At 42.3% G+C, this 18,641-nt stretch overlaps 3 protein-coding genes across 3 annotated transcripts; 1 reads left to right on the top strand and 2 right to left on the bottom strand.

Annotated features, from left to right (window-relative positions):
• Positions 1 to 1,728: 1,728 nt before the first annotated feature.
• Positions 1,729 to 5,348, bottom strand: LOC147304900 (uncharacterized). The gene has a single exon (XM_086277356.1). It carries the CDS (start codon positions 5,287 to 5,289, stop codon positions 2,218 to 2,220), a length of 3,072 nt encoding a protein of 1,023 aa, XP_086133482.1. The 5' UTR covers positions 5,290 to 5,348; the 3' UTR covers positions 1,729 to 2,217.
• Positions 5,349 to 7,216: 1,868 nt separating this feature from the next.
• On the bottom strand, positions 7,217 to 11,489 carry LOC147304899 (uncharacterized). The gene has a single exon (XM_086277899.1). It carries the CDS (start codon positions 10,783 to 10,785, stop codon positions 7,714 to 7,716), a length of 3,072 nt encoding a protein of 1,023 aa, XP_086134025.1. The 5' UTR covers positions 10,786 to 11,489; the 3' UTR covers positions 7,217 to 7,713.
• An 81-nt stretch (positions 11,490 to 11,570) lies between these two features.
• LOC147304898 (uncharacterized) lies at positions 11,571 to 18,163 on the top strand. The gene has a single exon (XM_086277348.1). The coding sequence runs from the start codon at positions 14,003 to 14,005 to the stop codon at positions 17,678 to 17,680; it is 3,678 nt and encodes a 1,225-aa protein (XP_086133474.1). The 5' UTR covers positions 11,571 to 14,002; the 3' UTR covers positions 17,681 to 18,163.
• Positions 18,164 to 18,641: the final 478 nt, after the last annotated feature.

Genomic DNA, 18,641 nt, shown 5'->3' with positions numbered 1-18,641 from the left:
TAATAAATTCTTACAGATGTCACAGGGTGGAAAGGGACAAGTTATCTAAGTTTTTCTACTATGCATGTTTTGCTGTGTTTTACCTTTTTAATATTTTAATATTGTACACTGGCTTATTTTTATGAGTTTTACTGCATGTTTTAATGGTATTTATTTGATGACTTGTCCTGGAAAGACTCCGCCCCTACCTGATAATAAACTGATCACACCTGCGAGAGATCCCAGAGAGGCCAATAAGAGGGCCTGGCAGACCAAAGGAAGGGGTTCGACCGAGAGGCTTGAGAGACGGCCAGGAGTAAGTGATGCCAGGCGGCAGCGCCTGCAAGCCGAAGGGGCTGGTGGAGCTGGGCGTTAGGAAAGGACGGACAGCACCAGCGACTAGGGACGCGGAGCGAACAGGCGGACGGCAGTAGTAACGAGAGCCCAGCTTGTGCACTGCGGGAGAGCAGAGGCGGCGAGACAGCTGGTGCCGACTTGCAGTTTTAAAGAAGCGGCGGGCGGAGTTGAGAGCTCTGCCCACCCGGGGTAAGTCTTCGACTTAGCCCCTTTTATTGAATGAAAATTGCCGAAAAGAATAGTGACTGCCGCTCCCTCCCTTTCTTCAGCGTACCAGGACGCGGAATGCGGGGAGGAAGGCGAGGACTCCGCTGGGTTTCCCTTTTACATCACTTCGCTGGACTTTTTTAGTTCTTTGTGACTTTTATATCGTGGCGGATGCCACTGGACTTTTAATGTTGTGTTTTATTGCTTTTTATTGTGTTACCCCTTGGCCAAGGTTGTTTTAATTCATTTTGCATTTTTAACTATTTAAATATAATAAATTATATTTTAATTATACAGTTTTTTAATCGTGTGCTTTCCCTTGGCGGCTCCACTGCTCTGTCCGTTTGGAGGAAGGTTTCCTTCCTTTAAAAAACGACACTGTGGAAATAAAATCAGCCTTTCCGCTCCGTTACACATACACATCGTGTTGGTGTAAAATACAGTATCTGGAAGCGAAAGGACATTTAGCCTCGTTATTTACTCTCTTAAAATGCACAACACCCATATATAAAGTAACCGCGTGCGGCATTTTAAGAGAGTAAATATTGACTCAAGCAAGATTTAAAAAGCATTACAAGTTGATCATGACCCTAATTCAGAAAGCATTAATTTTTTCCTGCAAAAGAACACAACCTCCAGGCTTTTTCAGCATTGTCAGTTTGTGCAAAGAATCATTTTCCACTACATGTACAACAGGTGAAAAACAAATTAAAATAAACACATTAAACCTCCCAAGTGTTTTTTGTTTAATTGCTATTATTTTTCATTTCCTAAAGATTAATTGAAAGGTCCATGGAGTTTGGAGGGTGAGGACCCAGGAAACCGCAACAAGGAGGAGAGGGACAGAAAATGGCAAGTCGCAAAGGAGGCCTTGGAGACCATGATGAAAATGTCCACCTCACTCAGGCTTTTTGCTTTAGACTTTCCATTCTGGACCAATCTATGTGCAGAAATGTGCCTAAAACCCTGAAAACTGTTAAACTTACCACAGATATTCACTTAGTGTCTATAATAACAACATTTAATAGTTTCATGAATTGTGTTCATCTCATACCCAAACCACCTTTATCAAATTCTACTCTAAATTCTGCTCTAATACAATACCAGTACTCATGACCAGAGTGCACAAATGCAACATTGTTTTTTCATACTTGACAACACAATAAAACACAAGAAAAATCAGAATATGTTTGAGATTAGGATTTTTATTTGATGGTAAATCAATTTTCTTAAAATTTCATTTTGTTTTACTTTGATGCTATAATGGATGATTTTAAAATTCAGTTAAATCTAAGATTATATAGCATCGCAGCAAAACAAGAGTCTCCTCAAGGTGCTTTATAATGTAAGGTGAAAACCCTACAGTATTAGCAGGAAAATACCCAACAATCAAAAGATCCCCTTTGAGCAAGCACTAGGCGACAGTGGGGAGAAAAAACTCCCTTTTAACAGGAAGAAACCTCCAGCAGAACCAGGCTCAAGAGGGGGCGGCCATCTGCTGCGACCGGTTGGGGGTGATGGAGAGACAATATAGGGAGACAAGATGAAATATACTTCTGTTGGCCAATTACATTGTTTTTGAATAAATTATTAAATGCTTCGAGATCTTTAAAGAAGCATTGTAGTGTGTGTGTGTGTGTGTGTGTGTGTGTGGGGGGGGGTGCAGCTGGTCTTTTAGTCATCGCTGCTGCCCCTACAGCAGCTCCTAAACGGCTTCATTAAAGCTTTTCCCACTGCTCGAAAGAACCTTGTAATTTTAGACTTCAGTGGGGGATTGAGTACAACCTCAATAATCATGTCCAGGAGATCCAGAAAAAGTTCATCAAAAGTGTAATCATCTGGTGTAAGAGCCGAATGTACAAACTGATCTGCAGAGTCAAGCTCCTTTATAAGGGCCTTACTCATTTTCTTTAGCATCCGCCGTTTGTTATTTTTAAGAGCACTCAGATATCCTGGGATTCTGACCTTATCTAGAAGCAGATCTGTAAGACGCCTGGTGATCGCTTCGTAATTTTCTATATTCAGATAGTTTGTGTCGAAAAGACATTTCTCCAGGAGCTCATCTAACAGACAGTTACTGAAGTCTCTGACAATTTTCTCAGACTCCTCCTGTAAGTTTTCAGAGGTTGATGGCTGACTTTGAGCTTCTGTAAGCCCAGCTTCAGTGATTGGTTCAGGCTCAGGGCTGTTTTCTGGGGGTGGGCCCTGCTCTAGTACACTCACGCAGGAGACTGTTTCATTTTTGGGAGGACAATCTGGACGTGACTCTGGTTCAGACAGTCTGTCATTTTCTTTTTGCTCTGTTGGAGTCAGTGCTCTTAAAATCACATCCTGGATGTCTCCCACGGCACCAGAAATCTTGTCACTTTGAACAGTTTGATCCAAAGCAACCTCAATAATCATGTCCAGGAGATCCAGAAAAAGTTCATCAAAAGTGTAATCATCTGGTGTAAGAGCCGAATGTACAAACTGATCTGCAGAGTCAAGCTCCTTTATAAGGGCCTTACTCATTTTCTTTAGCATCCGCTGTTTGTTATTTTTAAGAGCACTCAGATATCCTGGGATTCTGACCTTATCTAGAAGCAGATCTGTAAGACGCCTGGTGATCGCTTCGTAATTTTCTATATTCAGACAGTTTGTGTCGAAAAGACATTTCTCCAGGAGCTCATCTAACAGACAGTTACTGAAGTCTCTGACAATTTTCTCAGACTCCTCCTGTAAGTTTTCAGAGGTTGATGGCTGACTTTGAGCTTCTGTAAGCCCAGCTTCAGTGATTGGTTCAGGCTCAGGGCTGTTTTCTGGGGGTGGGCCCTGCTCTAGTACACTCACGCAGGAGACTGTTTCATTTTTGGGAGGACAATCTGGACGTGACTCTGGTTCAGACAGTCTGTCATTTTCTTTTTGCTCTGTTGGAGTCAGTGCTCTTAAAATCACATCCTGGATGTCTCCCACGGCACCAGAAATCTTGTCACTTTGAACAGTTTGATCCAAAGCATCATTCTCTAACCACAGAAGAGTGTTTTGCAAAAACTTTTGCACTGAGTCTTCTACAGTCACATAGAGGACCTCGGGCGAAAAGGGTAACTCATCTGTTGGCTCTGCAGACCTAGAGATGACAGAGTCTGAAAGACATTTTCCTGATAGCATCACAGGGAGTACATATCTTTCAGTTGACTGGAGATGGTCATACACTTTATCTGTCAACTCCCTGGAAAACATCTCAATTTCCTTTATCTTTTCCAGGGGGTTCCAGATACGGTTCAAATGTTCTGGCCCGTTTAATTTATTAAACATTTGTTCAAGAACAGGTTTGATGGTGTTATAATCAACTGGGGAAGAACTCTTAAACATGCTATCCATCACTGGTGTGTTTACATAGCTACAAAAAGAACTGTAGCTGTCCATACAATCTGCTCTCTGATCATCAAGAGACTTGACCGGTTCGTGGAGACAGATGAAGAACCTTTTGTTTTTCTTCACCAGGTGTTTTATCTCTCTGATCATTTTGTAAAACTGCTTTTTGGCAAAAGCGCAGAAGTGGTCTTTGTGCAGCTTTTGGTCATTGCTTTTTCTGGATGGGATGCATGACGTGAAAAAGTTTTTCACCTTTTGGATATTTAACTGCACATTAAAAGCAGATTCGCGTGAGTCACATTTCTCACTAGATGTGACATCTTCACCATCAAAAGACTGCAGATTATCAATTATTGTGATTACAATGTCAGCTGCAGCTATTTCTGCTGGCGTGCTGGGACGCTGGAGACTTTCAGCTGTCTCAGCATCTGTGCACTTCTCTATTTCTGTGTCATCTTCGGCATTCGAATACTTCAGAGTGTCAAGTATTGCACTGACAACATCAGCCACGATCACTTCACCTGTGGTGCTGGAACGACTTTCCGCCATCTCTCCAGTTTCACTTTCTTTTATCTCTACAGGCGTCATGTCATTTTCATCCTTATTGTCCTCTGTGATTCCTGTGTCTGTGCTCCATTTGGTGAGAGCGCTGCTCACCTCCTCAACAACCATTGCCTTCTCAGAGATCTTTGATTCAGTACTCTCTGAATTAGACGGGCTAGGGGAACTAGCTGCGCCGCCCTTTGACATGCACTGGCTGCTTAGCTTACCTGCACATTTTTCCAAACACGAGGCTGCGTGAGAGACCATGCGTCGAAGGTTTTTTGTGGTTGTCATTTTTCCACTGACATAAACGGCAGGATCTGACCGTAAATCCGGGTTGTTCAAGAGTAGAGTCACAGCTGAGTCGACCTTTTCTGAGATCTCCAATTCAATCAGTTTTGTCAGCTTCTTACTGGACTGACAGTTTTCATGGGGGATGTTAAGAGCGATGCCAATGCTGGTTGAAAGAGAGTCTCCCAGCGACGGAGCTATTTTTGCCACAGGTATGCTGATACCTGTTTGGGACAATTCGTCTGTCATTAACTCCTGAAGTGTGGGAAGTGCAGATTTCAGGATGCCGCTAGAAACTATCTGAATGATTTCGATTATCATATCAGCCAGTAATGCTTGGAGATCAGAGTCCCAGATTCCCTGTTCAATCATTCCCCATTGTACCTGGGAGAACTGATCGAAACACTTGGTTATAGCTGGTAAAATATGCTCGGGAATAATGGGGATAGAGCCTGTAGTCTGAAATTCAGCCATTGTGGACGTTTCTGTTTCAGTAAAATTATTTGAAGGACTTTGAAAATCTAAGATTCTAGAGTGCGAAGATCGCGGTCTGTACATCTCATTTACTTAACGCTAAGTAGATTGTGAGTCCTGGCGGGTTCTATATATAGGCTCAGTTGACTGTAACGTCACGGGCACGTCAAAGCGTTCGCTTACGTCACAGTCAGGCGATCAAAGCGTTCGCTACTTCACGTCACACGCATGCGCACTGTATGTGTTTTGAACTCCCACGCACAGGCTTCCCGACTTAAACCGCTAATAAATTCTTACAGATGTCACAGGGTGGAAAGGGACAAGTTATCTAAGTTTTTCTACTATGCATGTTTTGCTGTGTTTTACCTTTTTAATATTTTAATATTGTACACTGGCTTATTTTTATGAGTTTTACTGCATGTTTTAATGGTATTTATTTGATGACTTGTCCTGGAAAGACTCCGCCCCTACCTGATAATAAACTGATCACACCTGCGAGAGATCCCAGAGAGGCCAATAAGAGGGCCTGGCAGACCAAAGGAAGGGGTTCGACCGAGAGGCTTGAGAGACGGCCAGGAGTAAGTGATGCCAGGCGGCAGCGCCTGCAAGCCGAAGGGGCTGGTGGAGCTGGGCGTTAGGAAAGGACGGACAGCACCAGCGACTAGGGACGCGGAGCGAACAGGCGGACGGCAGTAGTAACGAGAGCCCAGCTTGTGCACTGCGGGAGAGCAGAGGCGGCGAGACAGCTGGTGCCGACTTGCAGTTTTAAAGAAGCGGCGGGCGGAGTTGAGAGCTCTGCCCACCCGGGGTAAGTCTTCGACTTAGCCCCTTTTATTGAATGAAAATTGCCGAAAAGAATAGTGACTGCCGCTCCCTCCCTTTCTTCAGCGTACCAGGACGCGGAATGCGGGGAGGAAGGCGAGGACTCCGCTGGGTTTCCCTTTTACATCACTTCGCTGGACTTTTTTAGTTCTTTGTGACTTTTATATCGTGGCGGATGCCACTGGACTTTTAATGTTGTGTTTTATTGCTTTTTATTGTGTTACCCCTTGGCCAAGGTTGTTTTAATTCATTTTGCATTTTTAACTATTTAAATATAATAAATTATATTTTAATTATACAGTTTTTTAATCGTGTGCTTTCCCTTGGCGGCTCCACTGCTCTGTCCGTTTGGAGGAAGGTTTCCTTCCTTTAAAAAACGACACTGTGGAAATAAAATCAGCCTTTCCGCTCCGTTACACATACACATCGTGTTGGTGTAAAATACAGTATCTGGAAGCGAAAGGACATTTAGCCTCGTTATTTACTCTCTTAAAATGCACAACACCCATATATAAAGTAACCGCGTGCGGCATTTTAAGAGAGTAAATATTGACTCAAGCAAGATTTAAAAAGCATTACAAGTTGATCATGACCCTAATTCAGAAAGCATTAATTTTTTCCTGCAAAAGAACACAACCTCCAGGCTTTTTCAGCATTGTCAGTTTGTGCAAAGAATCATTTTCCACTACATGTACAACAGGTGAAAAACAAATTAAAATAAACACATTAAACCTCCCAAGTGTTTTTTGTTTAATTGCTATTATTTTTCATTTCCTAAAGATTAATTGAAAGGTCCATGGAGTTTGGAGGGTGAGGACCCAGGAAACCGCAACAAGGAGGAGAGGGACAGAAAATGGCAAGTCGCAAAGGAGGCCTTGGAGACCATGATGAAAATGTCCACCTCACTCAGGCTTTTTGCTTTAGACTTTCCATTCTGGACCAATCTATGTGCAGAAATGTGCCTAAAACCCTGAAAACTGTTAAACTTACCACAGATATTCACTTAGTGTCTATAATAACAACATTTAATAGTTTCATGAATTGTGTTCATCTCATACCCAAACCACCTTTATCAAATTCTACTCTAAATTCTGCTCTAATACAATACCAGTACTCATGACCAGAGTGCACAAATGCAACATTGTTTTTTCATACTTGACAACACAATAAAACACAAGAAAAATCAGAATATGTTTGAGATTAGGAGTTTTATTTGATGGTAAATCAATTTTCTTAAAATTTCATTTTGTTTTACTTTGATGCTATAATGGATGATTTTAAAATTCAGTTAAATCTAAGATTATATAGCATCGCAGCAAAACAAGAGTCTCCTCAAGGTGCTTTATAATGTAAGGTGAAAACCCTACAGTATTAGCAGGAAAATACCCAACAATCAAAAGATCCCCTTTGAGCAAGCACTAGGCGACAGTGGGGAGAAAAAACTCCCTTTTAACAGGAAGAAACCTCCAGCAGAACCAGGCTCAAGAGGGGGCGGCCATCTGCTGCGACCGGTTGGGGGTGATGGAGAGACAATATAGGGAGACAAGATGAAATATACTTCTGTTGGCCAATTACATTGTTTTTGAATAAATGATTAAATGCTTCGAGATCTTTAAAGAAGCATTGTAGTGTGTGTGTGTGTGTGTGTGTGTGTGTGGGGGGGGGGGGGGGGGTGCAGCTGGTCTTTTAGTCATCGCTGCTGCCCCTACAGCAGCTCCTAAACGGCTTCATTAAAGCTTTTCCCACTGCTCGAAAGAACCTTGTAATTTTAGACTTCAGTGGGGGATTGAGTACAACCTCAATAATCATGTCCAGGAGATCCAGAAAAAGTTCATCAAAAGTGTAATCATCTGGTGTAAGAGCCGAATGTACAAACTGATCTGCAGAGTCAAGCTCCTTTATAAGGGCCTTACTCATTTTCTTTAGCATCCGCCGTTTGTTATTTTTAAGAGCACTCAGATATCCTGGGATTCTGACCTTATCTAGAAGCAGATCTGTAAGACGCCTGGTGATCGCTTCGTAATTTTCTATATTCAGATAGTTTGTGTCGAAAAGACATTTCTCCAGGAGCTCATCTAACAGACAGTTACTGAAGTCTCTGACAATTTTCTCAGACTCCTCCTGTAAGTTTTCAGAGGTTGATGGCTGACTTTGAGCTTCTGTAAGCCCAGCTTCAGTGATTGGTTCAGGCTCAGGGCTGTTTTCTGGGGGTGGGCCCTGCTCTAGTACACTCACGCAGGAGACTGTTTCATTTTTGGGAGGACAATCTGGACGTGACTCTGGTTCAGACAGTCTGTCATTTTCTTTTTGCTCTGTTGGAGTCAGTGCTCTTAAAATCACATCCTGGATGTCTCCCACGGCACCAGAAATCTTGTCACTTTGAACAGTTTGATCCAAAGCAACCTCAATAATCATGTCCAGGAGATCCAGAAAAAGTTCATCAAAAGTGTAATCATCTGGTGTAAGAGCCGAATGTACAAACTGATCTGCAGAGTCAAGCTCCTTTATAAGGGCCTTACTCATTTTCTTTAGCATCCGCTGTTTGTTATTTTTAAGAGCACTCAGATATCCTGGGATTCTGACCTTATCTAGAAGCAGATCTGTAAGACGCCTGGTGATCGCTTCGTAATTTTCTATATTCAGACAGTTTGTGTCGAAAAGACATTTCTCCAGGAGCTCATCTAACAGACAGTTACTGAAGTCTCTGACAATTTTCTCAGACTCCTCCTGTAAGTTTTCAGAGGTTGATGGCTGACTTTGAGCTTCTGTAAGCCCAGCTTCAGTGATTGGTTCAGGCTCAGGGCTGTTTTCTGGGGGTGGGCCCTGCTCTAGTACACTCACGCAGGAGACTGTTTCATTTTTGGGAGGACAATCTGGACGTGACTCTGGTTCAGACAGTCTGTCATTTTCTTTTTGCTCTGTTGGAGTCAGTGCTCTTAAAATCACATCCTGGATGTCTCCCACGGCACCAGAAATCTTGTCACTTTGAACAGTTTGATCCAAAGCATCATTCTCTAACCACAGAAGAGTGTTTTGCAAAAACTTTTGCACTGAGTCTTCTACAGTCACATAGAGGACCTCGGGCGAAAAGGGTAACTCATCTGTTGGCTCTGCAGACCTAGAGATGACAGAGTCTGAAAGACATTTTCCTGATAGCATCACAGGGAGTACATATCTTTCAGTTGACTGGAGATGGTCATACACTTTATCTGTCAACTCCCTGGAAAACATCTCAATTTCCTTTATCTTTTCCAGGGGGTTCCAGATACGGTTCAAATGTTCTGGCCCGTTTAATTTATTAAACATTTGTTCAAGAACAGGTTTGATGGTGTTATAATCAACTGGGGAAGAACTCTTAAACATGCTATCCATCACTGGTGTGTTTACATAGCTACAAAAAGAACTGTAGCTGTCCATACAGTCTGCTCTCTGATCATCAAGAGACTTGACCGGTTCGTGGAGACAGATGAAGAACCTTTTGTTTTTCTTCACCAGGTGTTTTATCTCTCTGATCATTTTGTAAAACTGCTTTTTGGCAAAAGCGCAGAAGTGGTCTTTGTGCAGCTTTTGGTCATTGCTTTTTCTGGATGGGATGCATGACGTGAAAAAGTTTTTCACCTTTTGGATATTTAACTGCACATTAAAAGCAGATTCGCGTGAGTCACATTTCTCACTAGATGTGACATCTTCACCATCAAAAGACTGCAGATTATCAATTATTGTGATTACAATGTCAGCTGCAGCTATTTCTGCTGGCGTGCTGGGACGCTGGAGACTTTCAGCTGTCTCAGCATCTGTGCACTTCTCTATTTCTGTGTCATCTTCGGCATTCGAATACTTCAGAGTGTCAAGTATTGCACTGACAACATCAGCCACGATCACTTCACCTGTGGTGCTGGAACGACTTTCCGCCATCTCTCCAGTTTCACTTTCTTTTATCTCTACAGGCGTCATGTCATTTTCATCCTTATTGTCCTCTGTGATTCCTGTGTCTGTGCTCCATTTGGTGAGAGCGCTGCTCACCTCCTCAACAACCATTGCCTTCTCAGAGATCTTTGATTCAGTACTCTCTGAATTAGACGGGCTAGGGGAACTAGCTGCGCCGCCCTTTGACATGCACTGGCTGCTTAGCTTACCTGCACATTTTTCCAAACACGAGGCTGCGTGAGAGACCATGCGTCGAAGGTTTTTTGTGGTTGTCATTTTTCCACTGACATAAACGGCAGGATCTGACCGTAAATCCGGGTTGTTCAAGAGTAGAGTCACAGCTGAGTCGACCTTTTCTGAGATCTCCAATTCAATCAGTTTTGTCAGCTTCTTACTGGACTGACAGTTTTCATGGGGGATGTTAAGAGCGATGCCAATGCTGGTTGAAAGAGAGTCTCCCAGCGACGGAGCTATTTTTGCCACAGGTATGCTGATACCTGTTTGGGACAATTCGTCTGTCATTAACTCCTGAAGTGTGGGAAGTGCAGATTTCAGGATGCCGCTAGAAACTATCTGAATGATTTCGATTATCATATCAGCCAGTAATGCTTGGAGATCAGAGTCCCAGATTCCCTGTTCAATCATTCCCCATTGTACCTGGGAGAACTGATCGAAACACTTGGTTATAGCTGGTAAAATATGCTCGGGAATAATGGGGATAGAGCCTGTAGTCTGAAATTCAGCCATTGTGGACGTTTCTGTTTCAGTAAAATTATTTGAAGGACTTTGAAAATCTAAGATTCTAGAGTGCGAAGATCGCGGTCTGTACATCTCATTTACTTAACGCTAAGTAGATTGTGAGTCCTGGCGGGTTCTATATATAGGCTCAGTTGACTGTAACGTCACGGGCACGTCAAAGCGTTCGCTTACGTCACAGTCAGGCGATCAAAGCGTTCGCTACTTCACGTCACACGCATGCGCACTGTCTGTGTTTTGAACTCCCACGCACAGGCTTCCCGACTTAAACCGCTAATAAATTCTTACATACACATCGTGTTGGTGTAAAATACAGTATCTGGAAGCGAAAGGACATTTAGCCTCGTTATTTACTCTCTTAAAATGCACAACACCCATATATAAAGTAACCGCGTGCGGCATTTTAAGAGAGTAAATATTGACTCAAGCAAGATTTAAAAAGCATTACAAGTTGATCATGACCCTAATTCAGAAAGCATTAATTTTTTCCTGCAAAAGAACACAACCTCCAGGCTTTTTCAGCATTGTCAGTTTGTGCAAAGAATCATTTTCCACTACATGTACAACAGGTGAAAAACAAATTAAAATAAACACATTAAACCTCCCAAGTGTTTTTTGTTTAATTGCTATTATTTTTCATTTCCTAAAGATTAATTGAAAGGTCCATGGAGTTTGGAGGGTGAGGACCCAGGAAACCGCAACAAGGAGGAGAGGGACAGAAAATGGCAAGTCGCAAAGGAGGCCTTGGAGACCATGATGAAAATGTCCACCTCACTCAGGCTTTTTGCTTTAGACTTTCCATTCTGGACCAATCTATGTACACACATAGATTGCAGACCAATCTATGTGTGTATCTGGAACCCCCTGGAAAAGATAAAGGAAATTGAGATGTTTTCCAGGGAGTTGACAGATAAAGTGTATGACCATCTCCAGTCAACTGAAAGATATGTACTCCCTGTGATGCTATCAGGAAAATGTCTTTCAGACTCTGTCATCTCTAGGTCTGCAGAGCCAACAGATGAGTTACCCTTTTCGCCCGAGGTCCTCTATGTGACTGTAGAAGACTCAGTGCAAAAGTTTTTGCAAAACACTCTTCTGTGGTTAGAGAATGATGCTTTGGATCAAACTGTTCAAAGTGACAAGATTTCTGGTGCCGTGGGAGACATCCAGGATGTGATTTTAAGAGCACTGACTCCAACAGAGCAAAAAGAAAATGACAGACTGTCTGAACCAGAGTCACGTCCAGATTGTCCTCCCAAAAATGAAACAGTCTCCTGCGTGAGTGTACTAGAGCAGGGCCCACCCCCAGAAAACAGCCCTGAGCCTGAACCAATCACTGAAGCTGGGCTTACAGAAGCTCAAAGTCAGCCATCAACCTCTGAAAACTTACAGGAGGAGTCTGAGAAAATTGTCAGAGACTTCAGTAACTGTCTGTTAGATGAGCTCCTGGAGAAATGTCTTTTCGACACAAACTATCTGAATATAGAAAATTACGAAGCGATCACCAGGCGTCTTACAGATCTGCTTCTAGATAAGGTCAGAATCCCAGGATATCTGAGTGCTCTTAAAAATAACAAACGGCGGATGCTAAAGAAAATGAGTAAGGCCCTTATAAAGGAGCTTGACTCTGCAGATCAGTTTGTACATTCGGCTCTTACACCAGATGATTACACTTTTGATGAACTTTTTCTGGATCTCCTGGACATGATTATTGAGGTTGTACTCAATCCCCCACTGAAGTCTAAAATTACAAGGTTCTTTCGAGCAGTGGGAAAAGCTTTAATGAAGCCGTTTAGGAGCTGCTGTAGGGGCAGCAGCGATGACTAAAAGACCAGCTGCACCCCCCCCCCACACACACACACACACACACTACAATGCTTCTTTAAAGATCTCGAAGCATTTAATAATTTATTCAAAAACAATGTAATTGGCCAACAGAAGTATATTTCATCTTGTCTCCCTATATTGTCTCTCCATCACCCCCAACCGGTCGCAGCAGATGGCCGCCCCCTCTTGAGCCTGGTTCTGCTGGAGGTTTCTTCCTGTTAAAAGGGAGTTTTTTCTCCCCACTGTCGCCTAGTGCTTGCTCAAAGGGGATCTTTTGATTGTTGGGTATTTTCCTGCTAATACTGTAGGGTTTTCACCTTACATTATAAAGCACCTTGAGGAGACTCTTGTTTTGCTGCGATGCTATATAATCTTAGATTTAACTGAATTTTAAAATCATCCATTATAGCATCAAAGTAAAACAAAATGAAATTTTAAGAAAATTGATTTACCATCAAATAAAAATCCTAATCTCAAACATATTCTGATTTTTCTTGTGTTTTATTGTGTTGTCAAGTATGAAAAAACAATGTTGCATTTGTGCACTCTGGTCATGAGTACTGGTATTGTATTAGAGCAGAATTTAGAGTAGAATTTGATAAAGGTGGTTTGGGTATGAGATGAACACAATTCATGAAACTATTAAATGTTGTTATTATAGACACTAAGTGAATATCTGTGGTAAGTTTAACAGTTTTCAGGGTTTTAGGCACATTTCTGCACATAGATTGGTCCAGAATGGAAAGTCTAAAGCAAAAAGCCTGAGTGAGGTGGACATTTTCATCATGGTCTCCAAGGCCTCCTTTGCGACTTGCCATTTTCTGTCCCTCTCCTCCTTGTTGCGGTTTCCTGGGTCCTCACCCTCCAAACTCCATGGACCTTTCAATTAATCTTTAGGAAATGAAAAATAATAGCAATTAAACAAAAAACACTTGGGAGGTTTAATGTGTTTATTTTAATTTGTTTTTCACCTGTTGTACATGTAGTGGAAAATGATTCTTTGCACAAACTGACAATGCTGAAAAAGCCTGGAGGTTGTGTTCTTTTGCAGGAAAAAATTAATGCTTTCTGAATTAGGGTCATGATCAACTTGTAATGCTTTTTAAATCTTGCTTGAGTCAATATTTACTCTCTTAAAATGCCGCACGCGGTTACTTTATATATGGGTGTTGTGCATTTTAAGAGAGTAAATAACGAGGCTAAATGTCCTTTCGCTTCCAGATACTGTATTTTACACCAACACGATGTGTATGTAAGAATTTATTAGCGGTTTAAGTCGGGAAGCCTGTGCGTGGGAGTTCAAAACACAGACAGTGCGCATGCGTGTGACGTGAAGTAGCGAACGCTTTGATCGCCTGACTGTGACGTAAGCGAACGCTTTGACGTGCCCGTGACGTTACAGTCAACTGAGCCTATATATAGAACCCGCCAGGACTCACAATCTACTTAGCCTTAAGTAAATGAGATGTACAGACCGCGATCTTCGCACTCTAGAATCTTAGATTTTCAAAGTCCTTCAAATAATTTTACTGAAACAGAAACGTCCACAATGGCTGAATTTCAGACTACAGGCTCTATCCCCATTATTCCCGAGCATATTTTACCAGCTATAACCAAGTGTTTCGATCAGTTCTCCCAGGTACAATGGGGAATGATTGAACAGGGAATCTGGGACTCTGATCTCCAAGCATTACTGGCTGATATGATAATCGAAATCATTCAGATAGTTTCTAGCGGCATCCTGAAATCTGCACTTCCCACACTTCAGGAGTTAATGACAGACGAATTGTCCCAAACAGGTATCAGCATACCTGTGGCAAAAATAGCTCCGTCGCTGGGAGACTCTCTTTCAACCAGCATTGGCATCGCTCTTAACATCCCCCATGAAAACTGTCAGTCCAGTAAGAAGCTGACAAAACTGATTGAATTGGAGATCTCAGAAAAGGTCGACTCAGCTGTGACTCTACTCTTGAACAACCCGGATTTACGGTCAGATCCTGCCGTTTATGTCAGTGGAAAAATGACAACCACAAAAAACCTTCGACGCATGGTCTCTCACGCAGCCTCGTGTTTGGAAAAATGTGCAGCTAAGCTAAGCAGCCAGTGCATGTCAAAGGGCGGCGCAGCTAGTTCCCCTAGCCCGTCTAATTCAGAGAGTACTGAATCAAAGATCTCTGAGAAGGCAATGGTTGTTGAGGAGGTGAGCAGCGCTCTCACCAAATGGAGCACAGACACAGGAATCACAGAGGACAATAAGGATGAAAATGACATGACGCCTGTAGAGATAAAAGAAAGTGAAACTGGAGAGATGGCGGAAAGTCGTTCCAGCACCACAGGTGAAGTGATCGTGGCTGATGTTGTCAGTGCAATACTTGACACTCTGAAGTATTCGAATGCCGAAGATGACACAGAGATAGAGAAGTGCACAGATGCTGAGACAGCTGAAAGTCTCCAGCGTCCCAGCACGCCAGCAGAAATAGCTGCAGCTGACATTGTAATCACAATAATTGATAATCTGCAGTCTTTTGATGGTGAAGATGTCACATCTAGTGAGAAATGTGACTCACGCGAATCTGCTTTTAATGTGCAGTTAAATATCCAAAAGGTGAAAAACTTTTTCACGTCATGCATCCCATCCAGAAAAAGCAATGACCAAAAGCTGCACAAAGACCACTTCTGCGCTTTTGCCAAAAAGCAGTTTTACAAAATGATCAGAGAGATAAAACACCTGGTGAAGAAAAACAAAAGGTTCTTCATCTGTCTCCACGAACCGGTCAAGTCTCTTGATGATCAGAGAGCAGATTGTATGGACAGCTACAGTTCTTTTTGTAGCTATGTAAACACACCAGTGATGGATAGCATGTTTAAGAGTTCTTCCCCAGTTGATTATAACACCATCAAACCTGTTCTTGAACAAATGTTTAATAAATTAAACGGGCCAGAACATTTGAACCGTATCTGGAACCCCCTGGAAAAGATAAAGGAAATTGAGATGTTTTCCAGGGAGTTGACAGATAAAGTGTATGACCATCTCCAGTCAACTGAAAGATATGTACTCCCTGTGATGCTATCAGGAAAATGTCTTTCAGACTCTGTCATCTCTAGGTCTGCAGAGCCAACAGATGAGTTACCCTTTTCGCCCGAGGTCCTCTATGTGACTGTAGAAGACTCAGTGCAAAAGTTTTTGCAAAACACTCTTCTGTGGTTAGAGAATGATGCTTTGGATCAAACTGTTCAAAGTGACAAGATTTCTGGTGCCGTGCGAGACATCCAGGATGTGATTTTAAGAGCACTGACTCCAACAGAGCAAAAAGAAAATGACAGACTGTCTGAACCAGAGTCACGTCCAGATTGTCCTCCCAAAAATGAAACAGTCTCCTGCGTGAGTGTACTAGAGCAGGGCCCACCCCCAGAAAACAGCCCTGAGCCTGAACCAATCACTGAAGCTGGGCTTACAGAAGCTCAAAGTCAGCCATCAACCTCTGAAAACTTACAGGAGGAGTCTGAGAAAATTGTCAGAGACTTCAGTAACTGTCTGTTAGATGAGCTCCTGGAGAAATGTCTTTTCGACACAAACTGTCTGAATATAGAAAATTACGAAGCGATCACCAGCCGTCTTACAGATCTGCTTCTAGATAAGGTCAGAATCCCAGGATATCTGAGTGCTCTTAAAAATAACAAACAGCGGATGCTAAAGAAAATGAGTAAGGCCCTTATAAAGGAGCTTGACTCTGCAGATCAGTTTGTACATTCGGCTCTTACACCAGATGATTACACTTTTGATGAACTTTTTCTGGATCTCCTGGACATGATTATTGAGGTTGCTTTGGATCAAACTGTTCAAAGTGACAAGATTTCTGGTGCCGTGGGAGACATCCAGGATGTGATTTTAAGAGCACTGACTCCAACAGAGCAAAAAGAAAATGACAGACTGTCTGAACCAGAGTCACGTCCAGATTGTCCTCCCAAAAATGAAACAGTCTCCTGCGTGAGTGTACTAGAGCAGGGCCCACCCCCAGAAAACAGCCCTGAGCCTGAACCAATCACTGAAGCTGGGCTTACAGAAGCTCAAAGTCAGCCATCAACCTCTGAAAACTTACAGGAGGAGTCTGAGAAAATTGTCAGAGACTTCAGTAACTGTCTGTTAGATGAGCTCCTGGAGAAATGTCTTTTCGACACAAACTATCTGAATATAGAAAATTACGAAGCGATCACCAGGCGTCTTACAGATCTGCTTCTAGATAAGGTCAGAATCCCAGGATATCTGAGTGCTCTTAAAAATAACAAACGGCGGATGCTAAAGAAAATGAGTAAGGCCCTTATAAAGGAGCTTGACTCTGCAGATCAGTTTGTACATTCGGCTCTTACACCAGATGATTACACTTTTGATGAACTTTTTCTGGATCTCCTGGACATGATTATTGAGGTTGCTTTGGATCAAACTGTTCAAAGTGACAAGATTTCTGGTGCCGTGGGAGACATCCAGGATGTGATTTTAAGAGCACTGACTCCAACAGAGCAAAAAGAAAATGACAGACTGTCTGAACCAGAGTCACGTCCAGATTGTCCTCCCAAAAATGAAACAGTCTCCTGCGTGAGTGTACTAGAGCAGGGCCCACCCCCAGAAAACAGCCCTGAGCCTGAACCAATCACTGAAGCTGGGCTTACAGAAGCTCAAAGTCAGCCATCAACCTCTGAAAACTTACAGGAGGAGTCTGAGAAAATTGTCAGAGACTTCAGTAACTGTCTGTTAGATGAGCTCCTGGAGAAATGTCTTTTCGACACAAACTATCTGAATATAGAAAATTACGAAGCGATCACCAGGCGTCTTACAGATCTGCTTCTAGATAAGGTCAGAATCCCAGGATATCTGAGTGCTCTTAAAAATAACAAACGGCGGATGCTAAAGAAAATGAGTAAGGCCCTTATAAAGGAGCTTGACTCTGCAGATCAGTTTGTACATTCGGCTCTTACACCAGATGATTACACTTTTGATGAACTTTTTCTGGATCTCCTGGACATGATTATTGAGGTTGTACTCAATCCCCCACTGAAGTCTAAAATTACAAGGTTCTTTCGAGCAGTGGGAAAAGCTTTAATGAAGCCGTTTAGGAGCTGCTGTAGGGGCAGCAGCGATGACTAAAAGACCAGCTGCACCCCCCCACACACACACACACACACACACACTACAATGCTTCTTTAAAGATCTCGAAGCATTTAATAATTTATTCAAAAACAATGTAATTGGCCAACAGAAGTATATTTCATCTTGTCTCCCTATATTGTCTCTCCATCACCCCCAACCGGTCGCAGCAGATGGCCGCCCCCTCTTGAGCCTGGTTCTGCTGGAGGTTTCTTCCTGTTAAAAGGGAGTTTTTTCTCCCCACTGTCGCCTAGTGCTTGCTCAAAGGGGATCTTTTGATTGTTGGGTATTTTCCTGCTAATACTGTAGGGTTTTCACCTTACATTATAAAGCACCTTGAGGAGACTCTTGTTTTGCTGCGATGCTATATAATCTTAGATTTAACTGAATTTTAAAATCATCCATTATAGCATCAAAGTAAAACAAAATGAAATTTTAAGAAAATTGATTTACCATCAAATAAAAATCCTAATCTCAAACATATTCTGATTTTTCTTGTGTTTTATTGTGTTGTCAAGTATGAAAAAACAATGTTGCATTTGTGCACTCTGGTCATGAGTACTGGTATTGTATTAGAGCAGAATTTAGAGTAGAATTTGATAAAGGTGGTTTGGGTATGAGATGAACACAATTCATGAAACTATTAAATGTTGTTATTATAGACACTAAGTGAATATCTGTGGTAAGTTTAACAGTTTTCAGGGTTTTAGGCACATTTCTGCACATAGATTGGTCCAGAATGGAAAGTCTAAAGCAAAAAGCCTGAGTGAGGTGGACATTTTCATCATGGTCTCCAAGGCCTCCTTTGCGACTTGCCATTTTCTGTCCCTCTCCTCCTTGTTGCGGTTTCCTGGGTCCTCACCCTCCAAACTCCATGGACCTTTCAATTAATCTTTAGGAAATGAAAAATAATAGCAATTAAACAAAAAACACTTGGGAGGTTTAATGTGTTTATTTTAAT

Source organism: Aulonocara sp. 'chitande type north' Nkhata Bay, linkage group LG20 (genome assembly GCF_057382095.1).
Source record: "Aulonocara sp. 'chitande type north' Nkhata Bay isolate Kocher_YH1m ecotype deep benthic linkage group LG20, A_spYH_male_GT1.1, whole genome shotgun sequence".
Lineage (NCBI taxonomy): Eukaryota > Metazoa > Chordata > Actinopteri > Cichliformes > Cichlidae > Aulonocara > Aulonocara sp. 'chitande type north' Nkhata Bay.
The sequence above is the reverse complement of the archived record's forward strand: the minus strand, read 5'-3'. Positions and strand labels throughout refer to the sequence as shown.